This window comes from Hyperolius riggenbachi, chromosome 8 (assembly GCF_040937935.1).
Source record: "Hyperolius riggenbachi isolate aHypRig1 chromosome 8, aHypRig1.pri, whole genome shotgun sequence".
Lineage (NCBI taxonomy): Eukaryota > Metazoa > Chordata > Amphibia > Anura > Hyperoliidae > Hyperolius > Hyperolius riggenbachi.
The window spans coordinates 70165393-70192141 of NC_090653.1; the positions used below are offsets into that span (position 1 = coordinate 70165393).

At 45.4% G+C, this 26749-nt stretch overlaps 1 protein-coding gene across 1 annotated transcript; it reads right to left on the reverse strand.

Annotated features, from left to right (window-relative positions):
* Positions 1-644: 644 nt before the first annotated feature.
* Positions 645-22791, reverse strand: SELENOW (selenoprotein W). The gene is made up of 6 exons (XM_068249458.1): positions 22637-22791; positions 16084-16108; positions 14995-15048; positions 14843-14917; positions 9454-9557; positions 645-845 (listed from the first exon to the last, which is right to left on the reverse strand). Exons 1-5 carry the CDS (start codon positions 22678-22680, stop codon positions 9480-9482), a joined length of 276 nt encoding a protein of 91 aa, XP_068105559.1. The 5' UTR covers positions 22681-22791; the 3' UTR covers positions 645-845; positions 9454-9479.
* Between the last annotated feature and the right edge of the window lie 3958 nt (positions 22792-26749).

Sequence of the window (26749 nt, forward strand, 5' to 3'; positions counted from 1 at the left end):
ACCCGCCCCTCAGTCTTCCTTCACCGAGAGGGACGGAAAGAGGCAGAGCAGCAGCTCAAAGCTCTGCGTCCATGAGCAGCAAAATCCAGGACCAAGAAAGTTGTGGCTTTTGCAGAGGGGATTTAGGGGGTATAAACCCCTCATTTTTCCGTGGGATAGCGGCGGTTTAGCAGGGATTATACTGCTCAATCCTGATCCTCCGCAGCCTCAATCTCCTTCCTCTCCCGGCATCCGTTGCATTGGCGCTGTGGCCCGTGATGACGTGACCGCATGTCATTACAGGGGAACGCTGTTACCAAAGCAACAGATACCAGGGAAAGGAAGGAGATAGAGGCTGCGTGGGATCAGCGTAAGGAGAGTTATAACTGCTATGCCCCCTCCCCCTGCAGGACACCTGCCTATCTAACCTATACAGCAGAGCCCTACCCATCTATCCTAGACTGTGGGCACCTACCCTGAAATTAGTGCAATATATTCCATTTTAGGCTTTTGTGTTCAGATTGTCATCATCCATGTGATCACCTCATGCAAAGGGAAAAAGCGGCTACATTTGATTGGTCCATTTGTAAGCTGCCTAAATTCAGCATAAACTCTGGTGCAAGATGGGGCAGATGCTAGCAGTTCAGAGACCATGAGCACACCGATCTAGTAAAGCATTTTATTACAGATTATTCAATAACAAAACCAGGAGGAAATATTAACAGATGAGAGATGGAAAGCCGTCACTTTCTTCATCTTGACCAGCCGCGCAGCGAGCTCTGGGATTGGCCATGCTTGGCAGCGTTTTAGCGTCTCCCGTCATTAAGCGCTTGGAGAAAATGAAAGAAGCAAAGAGATCTTTCCACCTAGGAAACAAGAGAAGTTTATACTGTATAGAAAACCAGGCTAAACGAATGTTTCATAGAAACAGAAGGTAACTGCAATTATCCAGCTTCCTGGATAAACAAGCAGGAACAATCTCCCATGATGCATCACTCAGTGAGCAACTAATTTATGTCTCTGGAAAGTGGACTGTACACCCAGAGCCACTGCTGTATGTTGTGTATACAGAGTAAGGCCAGTTAAAGACCACCTCCTGACAAAAAAAAAAAAAAAAAAAAAAGTCTGAATGGCAATACATATACAGTTGTGTTCAAAATTATTCAACACCCCCCCCCCCCCCCCAAAAAAAAATTGAGCGTTTTGGCCAGTTTGACATTGATCATTTCAAACATCTTGTTTACAATTAAAGCAAAGAGACACTTGTAAATCAGACAAACAACATTTATAATGAAAGCCACAAATGTATTTTCTGTGCTCACATAATTATCAGTTTTATTCAACCCCCAAGTGACATTAATTCTTAGTAAAACATACTTTTCCAGTTACAACAGCTGTTAAACATGAAGCATAGCTTGACACAAGTGTCTTGCAGCGATCTACGGGTATCTTAGCCCATTCTTCATGGGCAAAAGCCTCCAGTTCAGTCACATTCTTAGGCTTGCGCGCTGCAACTGCTTTCTTTAAGTCCCACCAGAGGTTTTCAATCGGATTTACTTTGGTGACTGCAATGGCCACTCCAAAATGTTCCAGCCTTTAATCTGCAACCATGCTCTAGTGAACTTGGAGGTATGCTTGGGATCATTGTCCTGTTGAAAAGGTCCCATGGCTCCCAAGCCTCAGGTTTGTGACGGACTGCATCACATTTTCATCCAATATCTCCTGGTACTGTACCTTACACACGCTGAAGCTTCCCTGTACCTGCAGAAGCAAAACAGCACCAAAGCTTGATTTTCCCCCGCCATGCTTCACAGTAGGCAAGGTGTTCTTTTCTTCTTAGGCCTTGTTCTTCCTCCTCCAAACAGTGTTGATCCATGGGCCCAAACAGTTCTAATTTTGTTTCATCAGTCCACAGAACACTACCCCAAAACTTGTGGTTTGTCCACATGGCTTTTGGCATACTGCAGGCAACTCTTATTCTTTGGAGATAGCAAGGGGGGTGCGCCTGGGAGTTCTGGCATGGAGGCCTTCATTACGCTGTGTGCGCCTTATTGTCTGAGCTGAAACTTCAGTACCCGCATCTGACAAATCTTTTTTCAGTTCCTCAGCAGTCACACAGGGACTTTTCTCCACTTTGCACTTCAGGTAGCGCACAGCAGTCGAAGTCAGCTTCTTCTGCCACGACCAGGTAGCGTTTCAACAGTGCCCTTTGCCCTGAATTTGCGAATGATGCTTCCTATGGTGTCTCTTGGTATGTTTAACATCTTATAGCCATTACCCTTCCTGTGAAGAGAAATCATCTCTTCTCTGGTCTTCCTGGACCACTCTCTTGACTTCACCAGGTTTGTAAACACACCAGTAAATATCTAGAAGGAGCTGAGTATCCATCATTTTAAGTCTGCCCAATTAGTGCTTATGCTCGATTTCTGCTTGTTAACATCCACAGGTGTTTTCAATACCTGATTGAAAACACTTGAATGAACCTCAGTTCTTAAGAGTGGTAGTCTTTAAAGGGGTTGAATAATTGAGTCAATGAAGAAATCACACAAATAAAAAAAAAAACAAAAAAAAAAAACCCTAACCTCCCGCAGCCGACCTGGCGATCTTAATAGAACGCCAGGGAGGTTAAAGAGACTCTGTAACTTCAAAAAGATCCCCTGGGGGGTACTCACCTCGGGTGGGGGAAGCCTCCGGATCCTAATGAGGCTTCCCACGCCGTCCTCCGTCCCACGGGGGTCTCGCTGCAGCCCTCTGAACAGCCGGCGACAGGCCCGACTGTAATTTCAATATTTACCTTTGCTGGCTCCAGCGGGGGCGCTGTGGCTGCTTTCGGCTCGGAAATAAACGGAAATACCCGATCTCCGTCTGGTCCGCTCTACTGCGCAGGCGACTTGCGCCTGCGCAGTACAGCGGACCCGACGGCGATCGGGTATTACCGCCTACTTCGGAGCAGACAGAGCGCCTGCGCAGGAGCCAGGAAGGTAAATATTACGTCACGGCTGTACGGAGGGCTGCCGCGAGACCCAAGGGACGGAGGACGGCGTGGGAAGCCTCATTAGGATCCTGAGGCTTCCCCCACCCGAGGTGAGTACCCCCCAGGGGACGTTTTGCCGTTACAGTTCCTCTTTAAAGCATCCTTGTATGATTTCATTCTGAACACAATTACAGATGTACACTAAATTCCCTTAAACCCCTTACAGCATTGGGGTTGATTTTGAACACAACTGTATGTAGTCTAGGCACTGTGTACAGTTAGATGAACATATAAAGTTTAAATCTGGTACAGCATATTGGATAGAACAGACTCACATTTATATCTAAGTAGCATTTCCTTATTCCTCCTGATGCTGAAAGCATTGTGCCCACCTCTTCAGCCTGGTTCCCTCCCCTGCCCCTCCCTCACCTGCTGTCTGCCGGTATAATGTCTGATTGTGCTGCCCGGAAGCTCCCTTACGCACTGAGTAGCACGCATGCTCAGTGTGAAGTTAATTATGGTGCTGATGGTAAAATAATAAGTATCTCCGCTTCCACACATGCTACACTCACCAAATTCTCAGGGTAGGGAGAGGATCCCCCGAATGACCTCTGCCAAAAATTGCAGCCCCCAAGCTCCGCTGGTTCAGGAGATGGTTTCTGTAATCTATCTCCTGAACCAGCGGAGCTTGGGGGCTGCAATTTGGCATAGAGGTAGTTCGGGGGGGGGTCCCCTCCCTACCCTGAAAATGTGGGGAGTGTAGGATGTGAAGAAGCAGAGATATTTAGTATTTTACCATCAGCAGCATAATTAAATAGGAACTGTGGCCGCACAGTCTCCTACTGCGCATGCGGGGCAGCGCAAAGGCAGCGTAATCAGACACAACACCGGCTTGGATCAAATTTCTCTGTACTACAATTTGTGAAAAGAGAAGTAAAGACAGGAAAACTGCAGTAGCCCATCTTATGCTAGGAATAAACCATTTGTTTTTTTTTTCCAGCAGATAGATGGTTCGACAGACAATTTCCGACATGTCCGATCTTGCTTTTGATAGGTGTACTGCTCAATTTCTCATAGAAGTGAATGGAAATATATAAGAAAAGAATTGAGCGGGAAAAAAAAAAAAAAATCCATCATGTGTACCCAAGCATCATGTCTATTTGCTATAATTCATATTTTAGAATTCAGTCTGCCTGCCTAGATTAGATCACATGGACATGAGGGGTGGAGTTATGACATCAATCCCCCATCCTTTGCACCTATGGTTTGGAAGGAGGGGGGGGGGGGGGAAATGGAAGGCCCCGGGTCCAATTTCACACTGGGGGTAGGGATTTCAAGCCCATATGTGGAATACAGACCCAGGGGTGAGAAAAATCACACATTATTATGTGTGAGTTTATATATCTTGGCAACTTATAGGTTTAAAGCTAATTTATAATTGAAGTACTCTTTAAAGAGACACTGAAGTGGAAAAAAAATATGAAATAATGAATTGGTTGTGTAGTACGGATAATTACTAGAACATTGGTAGCATAAAAAAAATAAACCCCAACTCATTTTTATTTTCAGTTTTACAGCTTGTTTTATAACATTACATCATTCTCTAATATTTGCAATTTACACACTACTCAGCATTCTAAATGTTTTACAGAACAGGCAGTGAACTTTTGACCTGTCCTCTGCAATAGAAAAACAATACAGTGGAGATAAAAAAACATCAGAAATCAGAGCTCTCTGCAACTTTGAAAGTCATAGAGCTCAATGGCTATTTGCATAGATAAAAACTGGAGTTTAACTCCTGTACTGGAAACAAATATTAAGGTGGCCACACGATACAATAAAATTATCGGATTTTACAGTAATTGGATAAAACGATCGGATCTCTCGAAAATAGAAAGCTTTTTTTCCCTTCGACCGGAAAAAAACGGGAAATTTTTTTTTTTATTTTTTTTTTCAATCGATCCGAAATGCCAGATATTTCTCTTAAATTTCTACTAAAGATTGTATGGAGTGTGTTGGATTATAAATTTATTAATATACACACCCAAGCAATTTTCTCAGCGTTTCCAATCATTTTTATCATAATTGGGGAAAAATTTAAACTTAAGTGTGTGTAACATTTCAAAAATATGACCAATGTACCAATCACTCAGAAACACTGATTGCAATTCTTAAATTGGACATAAAAAAAAAAAAAAAAAAAAAAAAAAATTGTACGGTGTGTGGCCACCTTTAGACTTATGTCTCTGCTACTAATGTTTTATTTCTTAGCTGTATTACACAACCAATTCATTATATCATAATTTTTTCGCTTCAGTGTCTAAGCCAGAAACAGCTGTTAGCAAGTTTGGCCTGGCTCTCTAATCAGTGTAAGGCATGAATTAGTATGTCTTTTAGAAAGGGGTGGGGGGGGGGGGGGGGGGGAACAGTACTGTTCCTCCACTCAGTGACCCCTCCATCGTTCCCCATTCCTCTCCCCCACACACATGCTATATCTCCACCCGCCTGTCCTACTGCCTGCATCCCATTCAATCTAAGACCGTCATTTGGGCCTGTCACAGACGAGCTGTGAGAAAGTAGAACGCAATCGGTTTACTGCCCGATTGTCGTTGCGTTGCCCGACATAGATTGGCTGTCTGTGGCTCTCCTCCTCAGCAGAGAAATAGTTCAGTAACCTAAGGTACAGGATGCCTGATTTTTAATTAGCATATGACTGGAATCTGGACCTTAACAGAAGTGTCAGTTGCTCAGCCATATGGCTGCCTGAAAGGAAGCCAGCAAGCTAGCTCCCCAGGTGGCCTGGACGAGCTAGCCAGTGCAGCACCACTAGGGGCAGATTCAGATGCATGTGTGTTGATTCTTTTTTTGTGTGTGTGCATATTTAGGGAATACCTTAAATAGCATAGTAATGAGAGCGGTATCATTGGATTTGTAGAGTCGTGCTAAATCTCTTGATACCAGTCTAGAGGGGCCAGGGGCACCTACAACCAAGTTATTAAACTTCTCAGGAACTGTACCCTCGACCCTAATCAAGTCTAATGTCATAGGAATGGTCATCATTTGAGGATTATTAAGCGGTTATCTGCACCAATGTAGCATTTATCGGTTTTGAATTAGTGTTTTATAGGTTTAAACCTAAATCTCTCTCAGAGGGGGCAGGTGTTGCCACACCCCCAAACCAGCTTCATCAAAAGAGCATTGCTAGCAGGCGGGCTTTAGTCCTCCCCTGTGTACCATCACCTGATCAAGCCAGCCAGAGGACCATGTGGCTGGCGGCCATTTTCCTGAACTGAAACAAAGGACATTTTGCATGTGCTCAGATTTTCCCAGAAGGACATATTTCCACGAACTTTAAGTATTTTTTTCCCTCATTTTTATTTTCTATACTGTGCTATTTGTCTCTATAATTGTTGATTTTAACGATTTTCTGTATATATTAATATTGCATATTTAATAAACGACGCTAACATCATTTGTTTACTCAGCTACTCTGCTATTCAGCCGCACAAACTGAACCTTGACTTCTGAAGAGTCGCTACCATTGTTGCTAGCTAGACAGAATAGTGTGTGTTTAACCCTTTTTATTTGCAAGTCTAGACTCAGCCAGTCAGTGGGCTCCTCTGTCCCATGATAACAGAGGTGGTGACAGTTATACCCTGAAAGAGTGTGCAATTTGTAATTACCGTAACTCACAGGCTCCTTCTAGTCGGTCTGCTTCCAAAATGCCATCGGTTACTGCGCACCATTTGCGACCACAGCTTGCATGGTCTGCGTGCTGAAACCGATTGGAAGGCATTTCACGGTCCAGCCACTAGGGGCCCTGTGACAGCGCCCCATTCACCCAACCGCTTCACACCCCAAATCAGACCTGTTCCAAACTCCTTACCCTCCACTATGCCTACAAGTACACACCACCTCTGTGAGGCCCAGTTCACACTTGCGTTACAGTGGAAAACTGATCCGTGAAAATGGATCTGATCACTGGTCAATCTAATCCATTTTCACGCTGTTGCTGACTCTGAAGTCTCTTCCCTCTCCTATGGTGGAGGAAGGTTTATCCTGCACCATATTGGGGTGGGGAGGATTTAAGAAATCTAGCCACACTTTTTCCCCGAATGGCTAAGAGATGCACTGACAGATCCCCCTCATCCATGCCACCAGATGAATTCCACCACCACCACTATACTCTGTATAGGGCAGGACCATTAGTATAGCTCTTCAGAGTTACAACACATTGGAAAAGTACAGGTCTTCAAGAGCTGAACCCTTAATAGCAATAGAACAGGCTGCAAACGGAAAAAAGTGTGTCTGCTGTACTGCAAATACAGTGCACAGCATTTTAATTCAAAAGTACAATTTCACAAAATTTACCTGAGCCCCTATAGAGGCAGCTGCTGGGAAAATCTCAATAGTCAGCCTCTATTTCTAGGCTTTATCTTGGAAAGCCAAATCATTTCTCCAAACTTTAGATGAATCAAATGTGGAACATTCAGATGTGGAACACTGGAAGACTAACATGGAGTTAAGTCACAGCCCTTTATTGCTGGAAAGATTGTGGTTTTGATCAGATTACTGAAATGTTATAAGCGCCATGGCTCATCATCAACTGAAGAATTGCAATTTGTGATCCCTCGGCTTGTTGCAGCCAAGCTATGAAAAGTGACTGCAGCCAGCCACCAGCAAGCTCTCCTCTCCAGTTTGGTACCCCCAGGATCATACACATCCACGTGACCTACCTCCCCACCCAGTGGCTGCATAGTTAGTGTGTGTGGTGTGTGTATGTGGTGTGTGTGTATGTGGTGTGTGTGTGTGTGGTGTGTGTGTGTGTGGTGTGTGTGTGGTGTGTGTGTGTGTGGTGTGTGTGTGGTGTGGTGTGTGTGTGGTGTGTGTGTGGTGTGTGGTGTGTGTGTGTGTGGTGTGTGTGTGTGTGGTGTGTGTGTGTGTGGTGTGTGTGTGTGTGGTGTGTGTGTGTGTGGTGTGTGGTGTGTGTGGTGTGTGTGTGGTGTGTGTGTGGGTGGTGTGTGTGGGTGGTGTGTGTGGGTGGTGTGTGTGGGTGGTGTGGGTGTGTGGTGTGGGTGTGTGGTGTGTGTGTGGTGTGGGTGGTGTGTGTGTGTGTGTGTGGTGTGGGTGTGGGGTGTGTGTGTGGGGTGTGTGTGTGTGGGGTGTGTGTGTGGGAGAGAGAGAATTGATCAGAAAGATGGATCATTTAAAGTAATAGGGGTGGGGCAAGAACATTGGCAGATCGATGGCCTATAGCTTTGCACTGCATAGAACAGTGTAACTCTGCAATTCCATTGAATTTCAATAGATTCCCTGCTGGAATGTGATGTTCAGCGTAGGGAAGAAAGCCATTTCATCTGAATGGATTCTTTTTGGACAGAAATAGATAATTTTAAAACATTGGGTGAAATTGAAAAATAGATCGGTTGAAAGCATTTAACACAATTGGGGTGGGGCAAAGGCATTGAACCGTGCAACTCTGCAGTTTTATTGCTTTTCAATAGAGTCCCTACTTCAGATAGAAACATCTATTGTTTTGGAACATGATAAACTTTATATTAAAACAGAGGTCAAAATGAGACCAGATACCTTGTGGGGCAGTGTGGTAAATCATTTACCACATCTAGTAGATTTGATGCCAAAACATAAGATAGACCTTAAAGAGGAACTCCAGTGAAAATAATGTAGTAAAAAAGTGCTTCATTTTTACCATAATTATGTATAAATGATTTAGTCAGTGTTTGCTCATTTTAAAATCTTTCCTCTCTCCGATTTACATTCGGACATTTATTACATGGTGACATTGTTACTGTGGGCAGGTTATGTAGCTGCTCCTAGCTGTTTTGGCCGTTGGAGACAGCTGTAAACAGCTATTTCCTGTCTGTGAACCTTGTTACATTGTAACAAACTGCCAAAAGTACCGAGGTCCAAGAGCTTCTTGTGGGGAGGGGTTTCAGCACAAAATCAGTCATACAGCGCCCCCTGATGGTCTGTTTGTGAAAAGCATTATATTTCTCATGTAAAAGGGGGTATTAGCTACTGATTGGGATAAAGTTCAATTCTAGGTTGGAGTTTCTCTTTAAAGAGACTCTGTAAGGGGAAACACAAAACCCCTCTGGGGGATACTTACCTTTGGAGGGCAGAACCCTCATTTTGGGGATGACTGGATGTCACAGCACTGGATTGCCAGGACACTGGGGGAAAGAGGAGGCCCAATTAGGAACCAGAGGCTTCCCCTTCCAAGGTAAGTATCCCCCCAGAGGGTTTTTTTTTTTTTTTTTTTTTTTTTTTTTTTTTTTTTAAGCTGCAGTGTATAAATAAAGTTAGAACTTTGTGTCCTTGGAGTGTCCTTGGAGAGAGAGGGGTCTCCATTCAATTATTGTTCCTGGGACATCCATGGAGCTTTTTGACTTCAAGTGTAGTCCCAAGTATAGATTAATGAAAATCGCACAGACTCCCTTCCCCTATGGCTTGGAAGGCAAGCAGCTGTAGCATCTCACCTCTGAAGTTCACATCCCAAAGTCCATCAGCATTGCAGTGCAGCCTCCACAGCAGACACTATTTTGTTCACCTTGGAGTCCTTGTCCACGTAGCCATCTCCGTTCTGTGAGCACAGATAAAAAGATTCAAGAGGATGAAACTTACTATGGAAAAAAGTACTGTTATGAAGAGTGTCTGAATTGTAAGTCAGAAGTTGAAGAACCAACAGTCACTGGCTGCATAGAACTTCTAAGGAAGTGGGATGAACTAAGAACAAGGTGACTGATGTGCTTTACCTCTTTCCCTACATGACATTGCTTTGGTTTTGCTCCCTTAAAGTGGATCAGAGATAAAAAACAACACTTTACTCATTGCATAATTGTGCCCCTTACATATAGTTTATAGGGCATTCCTCAAGCCAAATACGTTTGTTTTAATACCCCAATTCCTTATACATTAAAGGGAACCAGAGAGGATGCAATATACATACCTGGGGCTTCCTCCAGCCCCATACGCACGGATCGCTCCCACGCCGCCGTCCTCCGCTGCCTGGATCCGCCGCCACCGGGTCCAGTCATTGCCGCGAGTCGGCAAGTCGGCCGGCGGACGCGGCCAATTCTCCGCATCACAGGGTGCTCTCCCCATACAGATACGCATGTGGCTGCTTACTGCGCTGCCGCATGTGTACATGTATGGAGGGAGCCCCTGTGATGCGGACAATTGGCCGCGTCCGCCGGAAGTGACGGGCCCGGTACCGGCGGATCCAGGAAGCTGAGGACGGCCGCGTGGGAGCGATTCAGGCTTATGGGGCTGGAAGAAGTCCCAGGTATGTATAAAATCTTTTTCTTTTTTCACCCCCCCGTTCCTCTCTGGTTCCCTTTAAACAAGCCTCGCCCACAGCTCCTCCAGCACCTAGGCTTTCTGAGTCCCATGTAGCAAGTGCTCATGGGAGCTCAGTCTGGGAAGGTGGAGCCAGAGATTTCAGAGGCAAGGGGCAGAGAGGGGAGTGGAGTTTCCACAGGTTGAGGGGTAGAGATGCAGAGCAGATTGCCTGTGTGACCACAAGCAGAATAAGGCTGCTCTCATATCACAGGAAGAAATAATCATAGTGTTGCAGCTAGATTTGCTGTGCATCTAAACTTTAGATAAGATATATAGACAAGTTACTGGTTATAGTTTTTCATCTCGGATCTACTTTAAAATTCAATTTAAAAGACAACTCTGGTACCATAATGCCCCATGTACAGCCTTCTGCCAGCCAAAATGATTACCAAGTTATTTGACACTGCCTGCACTTAGACTGTTCAGCTTGGTCAAGGCTACTGCTTCCCCCCTGCTTTTTATGGTTATAGGACACTCAGAAGAGTACTGTCACCCACAGGCAATGTGGACTCCAATACCTTAAAGGGAAGTATTAGAGGACATTTATACTTACCTGGGGCTTCCTCCAGCCCCCTTGTGGGCTCCCTCGTCATTTGCCCCCAGTTGCTCTAGTCTCCCAGGATTGCTTCTTGTATCAGGCAGTGTCAAGGCCAGTTGTGGTGTTCTGCACAGCCCGGCTGCATGGACGCAGGAGCACAACGGAGGCACGCGCGCAGCTGGAATGCGCAGAACATTGCGACTGTGCCAGATACTGGAGGCAATCCTAGGAGAATGGAGCAGCTGGGGAGGAGGAAGCCCACAAGGGGGCTGGAGGAAGTGCCAGGTAAGGTATAAGTGGGCTCTAATACTTCCTCTCAAGTTCCCTTTAAACTGAACCTCCAAACTAAAAATCTACTCAGCAGCACTGAAAAGGCTTGGGGTCTTACAGTTGGACAGCATCAGAACGTTTTTCTTACCCAAGCCTCATTTTTAGCAGCACAGAAGAAAACTGCCCGGGCTTTTTCCCCTGAGGCTGTGCAAAGCATGATGGGATTTCTGTCTGATGTTCTCATTCTTCTGTTTTGGTGCAAATTTCTTTTTTAGAGATTTGAAACCTAGCGCACACAGCTGGGAAGGGTGATAAGGACACAGGACAATTGTAATGCTCCCCTTCACCTCCTTTCAACCAAAAAGATGGCTGCCCCCATGAAATCACAAACATTTGCCTGTTCTTTTAAAACAGGGTGGGTAAGAGATTAGATTACCTATTTTAATATAACTTAATGACAGTATGTTTAGGCTGAAGTTCCCCTTTAAGCAACAGTTCGAGGTGGAGTGCTGTACTACGGAGCAGCAACATCCACCTCAATGTGCCAACAGAGGCAAATAAGCAGCATTATTGTTAAACTTTGGGAGATTTCTAGACGGTACGGAGTTGGTATTATGTCTAGTCCTATATGTAGTATGGCTAGTTGTGGAGTTAGGGTAAATGAGGACCAGATATGAGAGGTGATGTATAAAGAGATTTCTCTCCAGAGGTTTCTTATGTGTTTGCAATACCAAAAAAAAAAAAAAAAAAAAAAAAAAAAAAAGTGGGGGAGTGATCCTAAGGATCCACATGTTCAACAGTCTGGAGAGTGATCCTCATATTTTGCTAGGCGTAGAGGGGTGACATACCAATGTAGTAAAAGTTTTTGAAAGGTTTCCCAGTGGGTGGTACATCTGGAATATTTAGATATGTGGGAAGAGGCACGTTATCAATTGAAAAGTCATAAGACCAATAACGCAGATATTTCTTAAGTTGGAAATCAGAAGACCTAAGGATTTCCAAGTAGCATAAAGAGATACCTTTTTTGGGAGGAGTAGAAGCTCTGACAAGTTGAAAAGATCTAGTTTTAGGGATGTTAGGGAGAGAATTTTGTGTAGAAGCCCATAAAATGTTTCAATTGTTGTATGTTAAAAATTCAGAGACTGGAATTCCGATTGGAGTTGCGTAAAAGATTTGAACCTTTCTTCAATGAGGAGGTCTCCAAAGTTGGAGTGTGACGGGCGTTTCCAGTGATTTAGGGACTCTATTAGGAAGGGAGCGACTGACAATGGAATTTTTGGAACGTGCGTTACTTCTGGAAATTTGTTTTATAATGAAATGCCAAAAGTGGACTGTGGCATTTATGGTCAGGAAGGAGAATTTCTTGTCAGGGCCTCGTATTAATTTCACCAGTAGGCAATCACTTAGGTCTCCTTTAACCTCCCTGGCGGTAAGCCACCGCGGAGGATTGCTCAGGCCCTGTTGGGCCGATTTGTACACTTATTATTGCACGCAGCTAGCACTTTGCTAGCTGCGTGCATACCTCGATCGCCGCCGATTCACCGCGTTAGAGCCCCCCCTTAGACCCCGTGCGCAGCCTGGCCAATCAGTGCCAGGACAGAGCTGTGGGGTGGATCGGTACTCCCTCTGACGTCAGACCGATCGTCGCCATGGCGATGGGGGAAGCCAAACTGGAAATACCATTCTGAACGGGATTTCCTGTTTTGCGCTGATCGCCGGAGGGGTTGGGGGATGCCGCTGCAGTGTGGCTATCATGTAGCTAGCGCTAGGCTAGCTGCAGGATTGAAAAAGAAAAAAAAAAAGTAAAGTGCTGCACTGCCCCCTGGCGGTTTTAATGGACCGCCAGGGAGGTTAACAATAGAACGCTCTATTGATACCCATAGTGGGACTTCCCTGGCTTTATGCCACCAATATTTAGCCATTTCAAGGTTACATGCATGGTATAGAGATAAAATACAAGGGACTCCAATCCCACCACTTCTTTTAGTTACTATTAAGTTTTTGAAAGCAGTCCTGTGTCTTTTACCTTGCCAGATATATTGTGCAATTGTATTTCTGTGAAGAAAGAACGATGGATTGGAATATTAACTGTCCTAAGAATGTAGGTATTTAAGGCAGTGTTTGCATTTTAAATGCAGCTATCCTTCCAGCCCAGGATAAATGATGGGAGGATAGGTCTTGTAGCTCTAGTTTAATTTATACAATAGGGGTATATAATTCACTTTGTAGAGGTCTGCTGATTTCTTAGCTAATTTAATGCCCAAGTATGCAATTGAGTCTGAGACCCAAGGGAAAGGATAGCAGTCTTTAATGGATTGAGAAATGTGCTTAGGGATCCTAGTAAAAAGGATTTGGATTGATTAATTTTGTAATAGGAGACGGAGAAGTTTAAGGCATCTAGTAATGAAGGTAGGGATGATAAAGGGTCTGTAATTGCAAAGATAGTGTTGTCTGCAAAGAGATCAATTTTATGAGGGTATTCATTAATAGGGATTCCTTTAATTTGGGGGTGTTAGAGCGGATGGCTACTGCTAGTGTTTCCATGATTAGTGAAAATTAGAGAGGATCGGGGTACCCCTGTTGAGTACCATTTGTTATTGAAAATTCCTTAGAGATGAAGCCAGAGGCTACTTTCTGTGGCATGAGAATATAATGACATTATGCCTTGATGTATAGGGCCTAAGATACTACATTTTTGTAAGGTTGCAGCGAGAAAACCCCAGTGGACCCCATCAATAACAGAAGAGTGCCAGAGTTCATATGGTGGTGGTGGTGGGCGGGGGGGGGGGGGGGAGGGGTTTGGAGAGGATAGAATGCCCTAGCAAATAGGCTTGCGATCTACTTTGATATATACAGGTAGTCCCCGGTTAACGAACGAGATAGGGTCTGTGGGTTCGTTCTTAACCTGAATCTGTTCTTGAGTCGGAACACTGTTCCACCTCTGTCCCCTGCCCTGTGCCTCCACTGTGTCCCTTCTATTTCTACTTCCTTGTGTTCCCTTGTTACTCACTCCATCCCCGTGCCTCATTGTTCCCCTCATGCATCTTTCGTGTCCCCCTGTGCCTTTTTCCCCTGCCTCCTGCAATCCCAGAGTATAGCAGTGTTCTCCCGAGAATTTTTTTCCAGCCGGGTGGCATGAAATAGTAGCCAGGTGGGGCGAGATGAGAGAATGGAGGGCCAATGTTTCTGTGTGCAACTGCTTACAGAATAGAAGGAGGTGAGCAGATGACAGCCGGGTGCTCACCAAAACTAGTCGGGTGAAGCACCCAACTAAAAGAGCCTGGGGAGAACACTATAGTGCAATGTGAGCTACTGACCTCCCTGCCGGAATCCATCGCTGTGCGACATTCCTCTGCTCACCCTAGTGTCCAGCATTTCCTCCTGCATGATGCATAGTTACATGCGTCACACAGGTGATGCTTCACATTAGTTTGAGCTTTGAGTGGAGAGGAATGTCACCTGCCGATGGACCCTCACGGGGGAGGCGAGTAGCTTACATTGCGCTATTTTTGGGTTTGCAGAAAGACGGTAGACGGAGGCACAAGGGGAGTCCTCAATGTCACAAGACTGATGGCTCGTTCATATGTCAGATGTTCATAAGTCAGATGTTCATAAGTCAGGGACTCCCTGTATTGCTCTTAAGCAACCACATTGCAGTGTGCATTCTGCAGCTCATGAACCAGACAGGTTGATGCAGGATAACAGACGGCATGACATACCTTCTTGGAGTGAACAAGCTTCCCATTGACAGACACTTCAAACCATCCTGTGGCAGTTGGGGTACCTTCTCCCTCCTGACGATACAGACAGCATTAGAAAAATATACCACCACCAAAACTGCAGAATTAACAAGTTAGGATGGTTAACTTACAAATTCCAGCAGGCCTGGGAACCGTTTCTCCAGTTCCTTCTGCAACTGCTGAAACTGGAAGATACAACTGTACATTAGAGAAATCCCCACTAACCACAGACTGCACAACAACCTAGCTTACATCAGCTAGCTTACCCCCCCCCCCCCCCCCCCCCCAGATTGAGATCTGAGTGTGGCTGTGCTCAGACTTAACATGTCGCGCTCCTCTGCCAACCAGTAACACCAGTGCATTACAATGTTTGATACCAGTGGTGTCAAGTGCTGCAATTCAGCTGCATTTAAATTGCACTGGCAGTCCGGAGACCGAACTGCTCTGTAAACACGCAGTTCAGCGTCCATCTGAAAGAAGCCTGAGGAATAGAAAAGTTGTGATCAGACACATGGGGCTAAACAGGGACGTTGAACTCCCGTCCTCAAAGGCCGAGATCCTCACACATTTGTCACAGCTCAGATGACTTGGTGGGACTAAAGGAAAAGGTGTGGTTCCTCAAGCAGAACACCTTTCTCTGTCCATTCTAAATACTGGCATGGATATGGCCCTCGAGGACTAAAGTTGACCCCTGTGGGCCAACACGGATAAGTATTAGCCAAGTTTCAGAGGCTCAAAGTTTTAATTTTCATCTCTAAGAATTCCTTGGTGTAGTCACATGACTGAAAGCCAATTGACGTTTGCAGTTTCTCCCTGAAATTGATATGGAAACATGGCCACGACAATTTGTTTTGTTTGGTCGCTGAGAACTACAGTTCCCATGAGCCCCAACAGCCGAGTTTTGTGGGAGTAGGTAGGGGAGATTGGTAGCAGTTATAGACACATTTAAGGGGGACAGAGTTGGGCCAGCAAGCCGGCATCACAGGGCCAATTCCAGCATGAAATCAATCTGGGAATCGGTCTGCAGTGTATGGGCAGCTGACAGATATCTCTTGGTCAAATCTGCCCATCACTAGTTGTGTGGCCACCTTTATTGGAACAGGATTTTAGTTGTCATTCAATAACAACTTACAATTTTATTGCAGTTTAACTGGCTTTATGGACAAGATTGTTTCCCAATCAGCATGGATCTCACACTGGCACGCATGCACATGACTTACCTTGGGGCGGTACCCTCAGGCGCCACTGAAAAGGGAATAAAAAGGCACATCAATCAATTATTCTTATGTCACCCAGGTATGGCAGGTCATGTATAAAATCAAAGGCAGACATAACAAGACTCCGGCAGAGCACCCTAAAGCCCCATACACATGCTCAACAGCGGTCTTCTATGCTTTCACAACTTTGGTTGTAAAACAGGAGGGGGGGGGGGGGGGGGTCTAGGGAGAAAAAAAAAAAAAAAAAAGGAAAAAAAAAAAAAAGTCCAGAGGCTTCCCCTCATCCTCCTCATGCCCTCCATTCCATTGTGTTCTGCCAAACATTTGACAAGAGCTCATTGAACAAGTTCTCCTCCTGACCACACCATGTCCATGCACAAGCTGTGCATGCGCGATTATAGTCTGCATCTGGCCAGCAGCACCACGTTTAGATTGCTTTCACAGCAAATCTAGCTGCAAACAGCTTCAATGGAATGATCATTTCTTCCTGTGATACAATGACAGCAGCCATGTTTGTAAACATTACAAACAGGCAAGCTTATCTGCATCTTGAGCACTCAGCCTGTGAAAAAACCCTAATCCACCCACATACATAGTACACCTGTGCTTGTAAATAAATAATGGAGTACCATTGGCAATTAAAAGAAATGTACGATTTCACATTGCAATATATATATATTTTATTATAAATAAATGCAGCCCAATCCATATACACTCCTCCCCTATCCCAATCACCGCCTACAGATGAGTTGGGGAAATGGAGCAAGGAGGGAAGATCATCCAGTCTGTCACAGAACACAGCTGACTGAATTAATAGCAAATACCTTCTATTTTAAGAATGCAAGCCACACTAAGCATTTTTTTTTTTTTTTTTTTAGTAGGAGGGCGTTTTGGTCTCCTATACTTTCCTAGTGGTTTTTGGTCAGCCTAAGCTGCTTTGTTACAGCCTAGACATTTTCCAACTACAAAGAATCCCTACCATCTCAGCATGGTACAGGTCTCCATATTATTGCCCACAGTGAAGACGTCTGTACAGGTCATTTTCTACACATAAATTAAGGGGGGGGGGGGGGTAAGGCCTTGTATGTGAAATGACTAGACTGTCTTAAACCAAGGCTACTGAAAACTTGTTTTGCAAGATTATTCTCTAGCTACGCAGTTTGTCACTCATTGTTCTACCACAAGTCAGAAGCCTGGTTGGCAAGACAGTCCAACACATCAATCCTGTCATGTGATTGTTTAATGTCCCAGTTACACTAGGCAACCCAAGCATAGCAACCCTGTACTAAACAATGTGTCATTGTCTCCATTCAGTTTATGGAGTCCAGCCTTAGGATGAAGCCTATTCAGTTGACCTGAAAACTAACCGTAGAGAAAGAATGCAGTGCACCCCCTCCATATGTGATGCTATCGTATCCAGCAAGCAGACGTGAGAAAAAAAAAACAAAAAAAAACCCTCACACACCTGTCCAGTCACATAATGGGACGGTACAGCTTTTATTGTGGTCAGCAGGGCTGTGAAGTGGGTACAAAAATCATCAGACTCCCAACTAGACTCAATTTATGAAACCTCCAATTCTGACTACTTAGTCTAATACTTACCAGGGCTGTGGATCTGGTACAAAAATCAAACTCCAGACTCCTCAGTTTATGTAACCACAGACTCCAACTCCAGGTACCCAAAATTGCTCTGACTCCCAACTCCACAGCCCTGGTGGTCAGTTAAAGTTCAGTAAGACTTAAAGGGGAACTGAAGAGAGGTATATGGAGGCTACAATGTTTATTTCCTTTTAAGCAATACCAGTTGCCTGGCAGCCCTGCTGATCCTCTGCCTCTAATATTAGCCATAGCCCCTGAACAAGCATGCAGCAGATCAGGTATTTCAGACTTTAAAGTCAGATCTGACAAGACTAGCTGCATGCTTGTTTCTGGTGTTATTCAGATACTACTGCAGAGAAATAGACCAGCAGATCTGCCAGGCAACTGGTATTGATTAAAAGGAAATTATGGCAGCCTCGGTACACCTCTTCAGTTCCCCTTTAAAGTGAATTTAAACTTTTGATGGATGTCCCCCAATCAGGGCTCAGGACCTGATCCCTTTAGGTGTCATGGCTAGCTGCACAGAGGCAAGTCAGCTGTGTAGCAGAGGATGCGCTCTGCAGAGAGGTGGAGGGACAGAGTGGAGTGTATGTGATGTCACTGGGTGGGGGAGCAGCGTGCATAAGGTAAATGTGCAGAGGCTGGTGTTCGCTATCGAACAGCAGACTTTAATCAAGTGTGTGTACGAGGCTTTAGGCACAGCTTTTGTAATATACTGAAAGATGCACCTCAAAACCCTCCAGCAGCAGATTGACCTAGATTTTCCATCCTGTCAGATCAAATCAGTGGAAATCGGCCGCAAATCGATCAATCTGGGAATTTGATAGAATCTATTCTATAGAATTAATCGATGGCTGAAATCGATCAGTGTATGAGCCCCTTTATTCCTCCTATTTTAGAATAGTTTAATAAGGAAACTGCACCATCTAGTGATTTCTTAAGATACCTGAGACAGTTCTGCACGTATTTCTAAAAACCTACCAATATTTTGTCTCAGACACTTGATAAATGTCCCCTCATGCGCTGCCAAGTAATTGCGGTAGCTGTCAAACCAGGCATCCAATTGAGGGGACAGACAACTGAGAAACATGAAGGGCCATTTCACTCAGGCAGTTGATAGTGGTGGTTTCACTCCCTGTTAATTGCCCTCACAGATCTTCCAGTGAGCTGCAAAGTGTTCAGAGTGGGTGGGTGGTAGGGCTGGCACCTGTATGTACATCTCAGTGGGCGACAGCTGCTTGCTAGTTATTACATAAGGTGGGTTTCAATTTAAAAATACCACACATAGCCATTTTGTTTAGTTACATGGCAACTGGCTTTTGCTCATTCCCTGGTAGATTGATAGCTAAATAGCATAGCAAGCACGTTCAGGCAAATGTGAATCAGCCCTAAAGCAGGGAAGAGGGGGGGGGGGGGGGGGATGTGGGGATTCTGGAGTACTGTAAAGAACTGATGACTCTTGTAAAGTAGTGAGACATTTGGAGGGCATCTCTTCCTCTTCAATAGACACAGACCATTTATATCGCGCTTTTCTCCTGGCAGACTCAAAGCGCCAGAGCTGCAGCCACTAGGATGCGCTCTATAAGCACTAGCAGTGTTAGGGAGTCTTGCCCGAGGTCTCCTACTGAACAAGCAGAGCTGAGATTTGAACCCCGGTCTCCTGTGTCAGAGGCGGAGCCATTAACCAGTACACTATCCAATAGGTTATTCTTACCCAATTTCATGGGTAAACTTGGGAGGGGTGGTGGGGAATAGACAACAGTGAGAAAACACAAAGGACATGAGCAAACTAGTGTTGAGAAGCGGATATACTGCAATGCTCAACCAGCACATTTGCTTTTCTGCCCACATACTATAATACAGAATGGGGTAAGTAAGGGTGTCAAAATCCCACCACATGGTGCTGTGCAATAAACACACTGCTGCATTAGTGCAGTCTATACGTTATACATATGTGCCATCTGTCCATCTGTCAAGACACTAGACAGTCTGCATAGTGTGAACAAGGCCTAAGAGCTACATACTGACCACTAGGAATGCTCATCACAGACTAATCACGTGTAACCACGGTAGTTACTCGTGATTCAAATTAGCTTTAATTGCTCCTGCTGAGCAGCTAGATGCGGCAGGGTTAATTACCCATAATGCCGCTCTCCGCCCAGCATTTCAAGGAGCTTGCAAGCGTCTATTGGACACAAGCCTCGCTATGGAGCACTTCCTCCTTCACGCCGGAAAGAGGAAGTGCTCCATAGCGAGGCTTGCGTTCATTAGGACGCTTGCAAGCTTGTTGAAATTCTGGGCAGAAAGCGGCATTATGGGTAATTAACCTCACTGCATCTACCCGCTCAGCTGGAGCAATTAAAGCCAATTTGAATCCCGAGTAACCACCATGGTTACACGTGATTAATGTGAGGAGCATCCCTGCTGACCACCAGACGGGTCCAGTGACATCCCCTTGACAACTGTCGTTAAGCGACGCCTCTTCCTGCTCACAACATCACACGACAGGTGCGAACGGGAAGTAAGCGATCACGGTACTTTGCAGAGTCGTCGGGGATTATAACAATCCGATCCGCTGGATCTGTCAAGCAATCGCCGCAGGAGCAACACGGTTTAACATGATTATGCTAAACAATGTTCCCGTATGTCAGGTGACATCGCCACAAATATCACCTCACGGGTATGAGACTTTTGGAAAATCTACATAAACACACACCCTCCTTTTAGAAACAGATGACTGATTTGTATTGACAGTATGCAGCACTTTACATTGGGAGTACACCGGATGCACAAAGACAAAAGAAAGGCGCACCTTTTCTAAAAGACCTTCCTAATCACAGCATGGAAGGCTGCCCAGTTTATTTTTGCTATGAACAGCCATTAGTCTCCTCTGGTTTATATAACTCCACTACCCCACCTCCTCCACACCCTGCAAACAGTGTTGTGAGCAGAAGTATGCAGGATAAGAATACAGCCTAGTATAACGTCACCTGCTCACAAGCAGGGCTGTGGACACAGTGGTTTCATAAACTGAGGAGTCTGAGTATTTTTGTACCAACTCAACAGCCCTGGTAAGCATTAGGCTAAGGAGTCAGAGCAGTTTCGGGTACCTGAAGTCGGAGTTGTCATAAGCGAGTAAGGAGATTTTTTTTTTTTTTTTTGTACTGACTCTGCAGCCCTGATCACAAGGAAGAAAACTAGCACCTGTGTAGCAAGACATCAGGACAGGGAGAGGAATAACCAAATCACCTCCATACTGCAGAGGGCAAGTCTGAGGTGCCAAGTGGAACAATCCCTATCCACCAGATTCAGTGTACAAAACAGATCTCCAGTGAAAGGGCTATGGGGACTCGCCTTTTGGCTACTGCTGGCCTGGCTGTTGTGCCAATCCTATGTCCAGAAGGTCTTGCTGAAATGGTAAACCAGCACAACAAAGATTCCCACCAAGAGTCCATGAACTAGGATAACAAGTGGTGTCACCCACATGGTTGGCTGATTGGGATTAATAGTTAGCCATACAGTTGACAAAGGCCAGACTATGCCACCCTCAGATGCCCACAAATTGGACAAGAACTGTTGTCCTGCAAAAATCCATTTCAGGCAGATCTAATGTCAGTACAGATGTCCAAAGATATCAGTGACCCTCCATGGTCAGACCACAAGTGTCTAGCTGATACTATATCCCCCATAGTGGGAGGTCTCCCAGCAACCCCCCTCCCCAACAAAACAGGGTGCTCAGCAATCCTGCTCTGCCAACTCTTTGGGCTCTTATACACTGCCAGCTTTTGTACTGCTTTTTGCAATGTGATTCACAGAGAGCAAGCATGTATGTTTAAAATAGAATATGTGGGATCTATATTAAAAAGGCATTGCAGGTGAGCTGCCATTTTTACACAAATCAAAAAAAATCTGGTATTGGAGAGACAGTATTAAAGCAGGAGCAGATAGGAGCTGCAGAAGAAGCATATGGGGATCCCTACTGGATTGCACAAGAAGACTCAAACCACCCAGGATTCCCACTGGTCTGTTGCAAGCCAATGGGGAGGCCCAAATGCTTCCGCCAGGGCTCTGATCTGTATACCAGAGCTTCTCTGCTGCAGTGGACCCGAGCAGTGGTGCCAGCAGCAGCAAAAACAAGTGTGACAGGAGGCAGGTGAGTAAATTGATGAAATGTGCATCACATACAGTGCAACCTTCAGTTGCACTCACCAGAACCGAACAAATTGATCCATTCTGATCGGACAGATGTGAACAACTTATACATAGAACCTAGTCATACCTTTGCTGATCCAATACAGTGAGAGGAAAATACACACACACACACACTTTACCTAACCAGCAAGGAAGCTGCAACATAGTGCAGTATCCCTGTCCCGCTTCATAACAACATTTCTCAGCTATAGTCAAAGAGATGTGTCGGTATAACAGCCAAGCCTGTATGGCAGTCAACAAAATGCCAAACCCTATGGCAGTACAGTCAGTGGCATAGCACTTAGCACTCTCACCTTGCAGAGCTGGGTGCCTAGCCCAGCCAGGGCACTATCTGCAAGTAGTTTGTATGTTCTCCCTGTGTCTTTATGGGTTTCCTCCAGCCACCCCAGCTTCCTCCCACATACCAAACTCATACAGATAAAGTTAATTGGCTTCCTCCTACATTGGCTCTAGAGTTTAGACTACAATAAACGCATGACTATGGTAGGATCAGATTGTAAGCTCCTCAGAAACAACAGTGGTAGTATATACACTTACAAGAGCACCCAACCCCCCTAAAATTAAAAAAATAAGAACCAAAACAACCCATCCACAAAATACAGGTAATTGTGTCAAAAGACATAAATGGCAGCCCCTTATCCCCATCACTACAGATCACAACATAGAGCTCTATTCTGATTGGTCACTGCTGTCTGGGTATTCTCACCAGGCACAACACAACAATAAAGGAGGCATAAGGACTCACCAATACACCACATAGACTTTCACGCGCTGACCCACAACAGGCATGGCTAGAGCAAGCAGATCCCTGACCGTCTATAGAAGCAGAACGAAGTGTCACAGGCTAGTGTCACTCTGACTCAGCATCCGCCGCCTCCCCCACATATGTGTCTTCTAGCCACGCCCCCTCCTGCCGGACGGTACCACAGCGGAGGGCAGGGGGAGCCTGCAAGGAGTAACCCTCTTACTCACAACACACTGCAGCTGCGCATTACACGTATCCTGTACGTCTATGTATCAAGGTTGACACTTCAAATGAAACCCCCCCCCCATGTGGAAGATTGATTCGCCCACACCAGGTCGGACTCGGATCAGTTTACAAAGGTGGAAATGACTGAGAGTGCATTGGCTAATGTGGGAAGGAACTCATTGCTGCAGGCATAGCAGCGATTTGCATGGCATGACAGGCGTGACTAGATTTGGCAGTAGTAATGCTTGTTACACATTCTGAATACCATGCTAGTGAAATTCTGCTTTGTTCAGAAAACAAGCAGTTCTATCTGGCAAAGACTATACTGCAAGCATTGTTCAGGCCCCTTTCACACGATTGCATTGCTGTAAGCTCCCCTGCCCCCCCAGTGCGCATTATTCTCAATGAGATTGGCCATAGTACCCACAGTGTGACGTGATTAGACAGAAGTGCTTTAATTGACAGAGAGGCCAAGCAGACTTTGCAGTGCATTGCTGAGTGGTGCAGCTCAGCACATGGTAATGCACACCCCATGCTTATATTAACTTATTATAAATGACCACATACAACAATTGGCAAAAGGCCGCGGCCATTTATTGGGGTAACCAGAATGGATTAAGCTTAATAATCAAGTTACCTTCAGTTCAGGTAACCAATCCTTTGTTTATTAATTTATTTTGATAACATAACATCAATAATATAATCAAGAAATCAAAATGGCCGCCCGCAGGGTGGCATTACCCTTAGTGTTACCCCATACTAATGGCCAGCGATCTGGGGGGGGGGAGGTGGACTGATTTCATGCGGCTGGCCCTTTATAGCCCCTTCTGGCCTCCGCCCTCCAGTTGGCTGCCTGTCCTTTGCCCACGAATCTCCTGGCAAATTAGTTGCTCTCCTCCGAATCCATACCCAGATACCTGGGAAAGTGCACCTGCCTGTAATTAAACACGGGAGAAGCCAGCAACGGAACTTTTAACCCCACGAGGGGCAGGAGCGGCACTCTCATCTAGGGCCAGGTCAATCACCTGTCCCTTCACATGATTGCATTAGAGTCAATGGCACTGCAACAATTTTGTATAAACTGCTGCGGGGCAGTGCGCATGCCCAGATCGTCAAAAATCCAGTAATGTACTTCCTGTCCAGCAGGGAGCACATCACTGAGTTTGGAGCAGAGCTAGTCAAGTAACCCTGTCTGTGCAGTGTGCCGTAGGGTGTATAAAATACGAAATGGTGCGGTGCGATTGTGCTGTGTATAAAAGTAGCCTCAAACATTGGGCTCCATTCAAAATGCATTACCCGATAGGGCAGGGGTAGGGAACTTATGGCTCGGGAGCCAGATGTGGTTCTTTTGATAACTGCATCTGGCTCACAGACAATTCAGTAGGGGCTGATGTTGCTGAAACCCAACAGAAGTTGAAGACGTGTCTGACACTTCCGTTGCTTGGAGGATCAACTGCATACACATCACCATAGGAACAGGGACGTGAGCACTCTGCTGCGCATGCACACTGTCCCAGTTTGAAACATATTGTATGACTCTCAGGGAAATACATATTAAAATATGTGGCATTGTAATGATCGGCTCTGCTGTCTGCACAGGCAGACAGCTGTTTGACCATTTTGTAAATCTGAGTGCGGCAGGTCTCTGGAAAAGAGACCTGTCTCCACTCTGCAAGCTGCAGAGTTGGTGTTCTGGGGAGGAAGTTGCATTTACTTGTCATGCAAATTGCTTATCTGCTTCCTCTGATGGCTTGCAGTATAAAAACCATTTCTTCCCAGAATTCCTGGCTGGTCATGATGGTTTGTTCCTGCTTACTCACCTGGAGTATCAGCCTTTTAGTGATTAAGATTATCTTAGAGTAATTCCTTGGGGGTGCACTAGGCATTCCTTCTAGCGTAGTCAGGTTGTATTATCTGTTTGCCTTCTACTGTTTGTCTGTTGCGATTGTCTTGTCACCAGCGGCGGTCGACAAGAAATCGTTCTGTCTGTTGGGATCGCATTCGCCCTAGCGGTAATGCCGGTGGTTCCTTCTGTATTATGCCTTAGGGGTGCTAACCAGAGCAGCGGTTGCTACTAGTATCCCCATCTGTCTGTCTGTCTGGATCGCATTCGCTCTAGCGGTAGGGGCGGTGGTTCCTTCTGTACTCTGTCTGGGAGTGTAGGCCAGAGCTGCGGTTGCTGCTGGCTACTCCTTCTCTCTGTCTTGTCTGGAACGGACGCTTGCTGTAGGCTCAGTGTGGTAACCGTTTAGCAAGCGTTCGCGGTCTCTATTTTCGTGTTTGTGTTACATTGGTTAGTTAGGGTCTTACTTATCACTGGGCTCCTAACGCGCGGTGATCGTGTCTTTAACGCGTTCGCTGTTGCGAATGAGTGCGGAGTTCGCGCTTAGCTAGCGTTTGTTATTTTCCTTGTCGTTCTGATCATTGTTATTTGCTATGTCTTTCTTGCTACACTTGTGCTCTGTCTGATTCGGTCTTGTGTCACTATTGGCAATCGCCACTCTTGCGATTGCGTTCCCACTTCGTTTTCGCTTTTGTGTGTTCACCGTCGCTGGGTGGCGACTAGATTGGAGGACGCACATACATTCTGTTTCTGTGTTCTCTCTTTCTTTAAGGGCTATCTTGCCCTGCATTGCTTCGACTCATGCAATTCCCATCTGGCATCTGTGGCAGGGCAGAGGCTGTGTTCCTCTGCACTCCACAGCTCCATCTGCCGGTGGGAATTTCCCTCTACAGGTGCATTGCACCATAGCTGGGTTCTGTTAAATTACACGCTTGTGGAGGATTTCCGCAGTGTCAGCGCACATCTAATTCCGCAATCGTTACAGGCATTTATGGCTTTCTCAGCCAAAAAGGTTCCTGGCCCCTGTGATAGGGTAATTCAGAAAACAGCAGATTTTACCCACCTGTTAGTCAAGCAGCAATTCACTGCAGCTGTTAGTGCATGGAAAAGTTAAATTAACCGATTAGTGAGGTAAATTCCTAATGTTATGTGTGGGGTAAATACCTCAATTATTGTTAATTCACAAAGTTTTGTGCCTTTGGTAAAACAAGAGCAGAGAGATGAAGCCGGCACCATCAATAAAGTACTATGCTCTTTTATTCTTCATGGCAATCCGTCACATAAATATGCGACGTTTCGGGGGGACCCCCCTTTCTCAAGCAAGTGACAGGATGTGAAATAACACATATACAAGACAATTTATATATAGCCACCAAACATTCCACCAATCATTGGTCCAAATTTTTTGACCAATCACACAGTCCAGTGGGCTGTGCGGACCTGATAGGAAACTTAAAAGTTAGGAAGGGAGCCAATAGGAAAATAGAGACACTCGGCCACAAATGGTGTCCTCCATACATGGATGCGGCGTGATTCGGTCTTCGGAGGTTTTGACATGTGGCCGAGTGTCTCTATTTTCCTATTGGCTCCCTTCCTAACTTTTAAGTTTCCTATCAGGTCCGCACAGCCCACTTGACTGTGTGATTGGTCAAAAAATTTGGACCAATGATTGGTGGAATGTTTGGTGGCTATATATAAATTGTCTTGTATATGTGTTATTTCACATCCTGTCACTTGCTTTAGAAAGGGGGATCCCCCCGAAACGTCGCATATTTATGTGACGGATTGCCATGAAGAATAAAAGAGCATACTACTTTATTGATGGTGCCGGCTTCATCTCTCTGCTATTGTATATCCGTGTGGTTTACGGACAGCCTGGCACATCACACCTGGTTTTGGAAGGAGTGCCTCCTCCTCATATCCTTTGGTAAAACAAGAAAAATGTTTGGTATTTAGAGGAAAGCAGAGCTGAGGGACAGGAAAGACTGTATACTCACCCAGAGCTTCCTCCAGCTCCATAACCATTTGTGTGTCCCTCGCTGTCC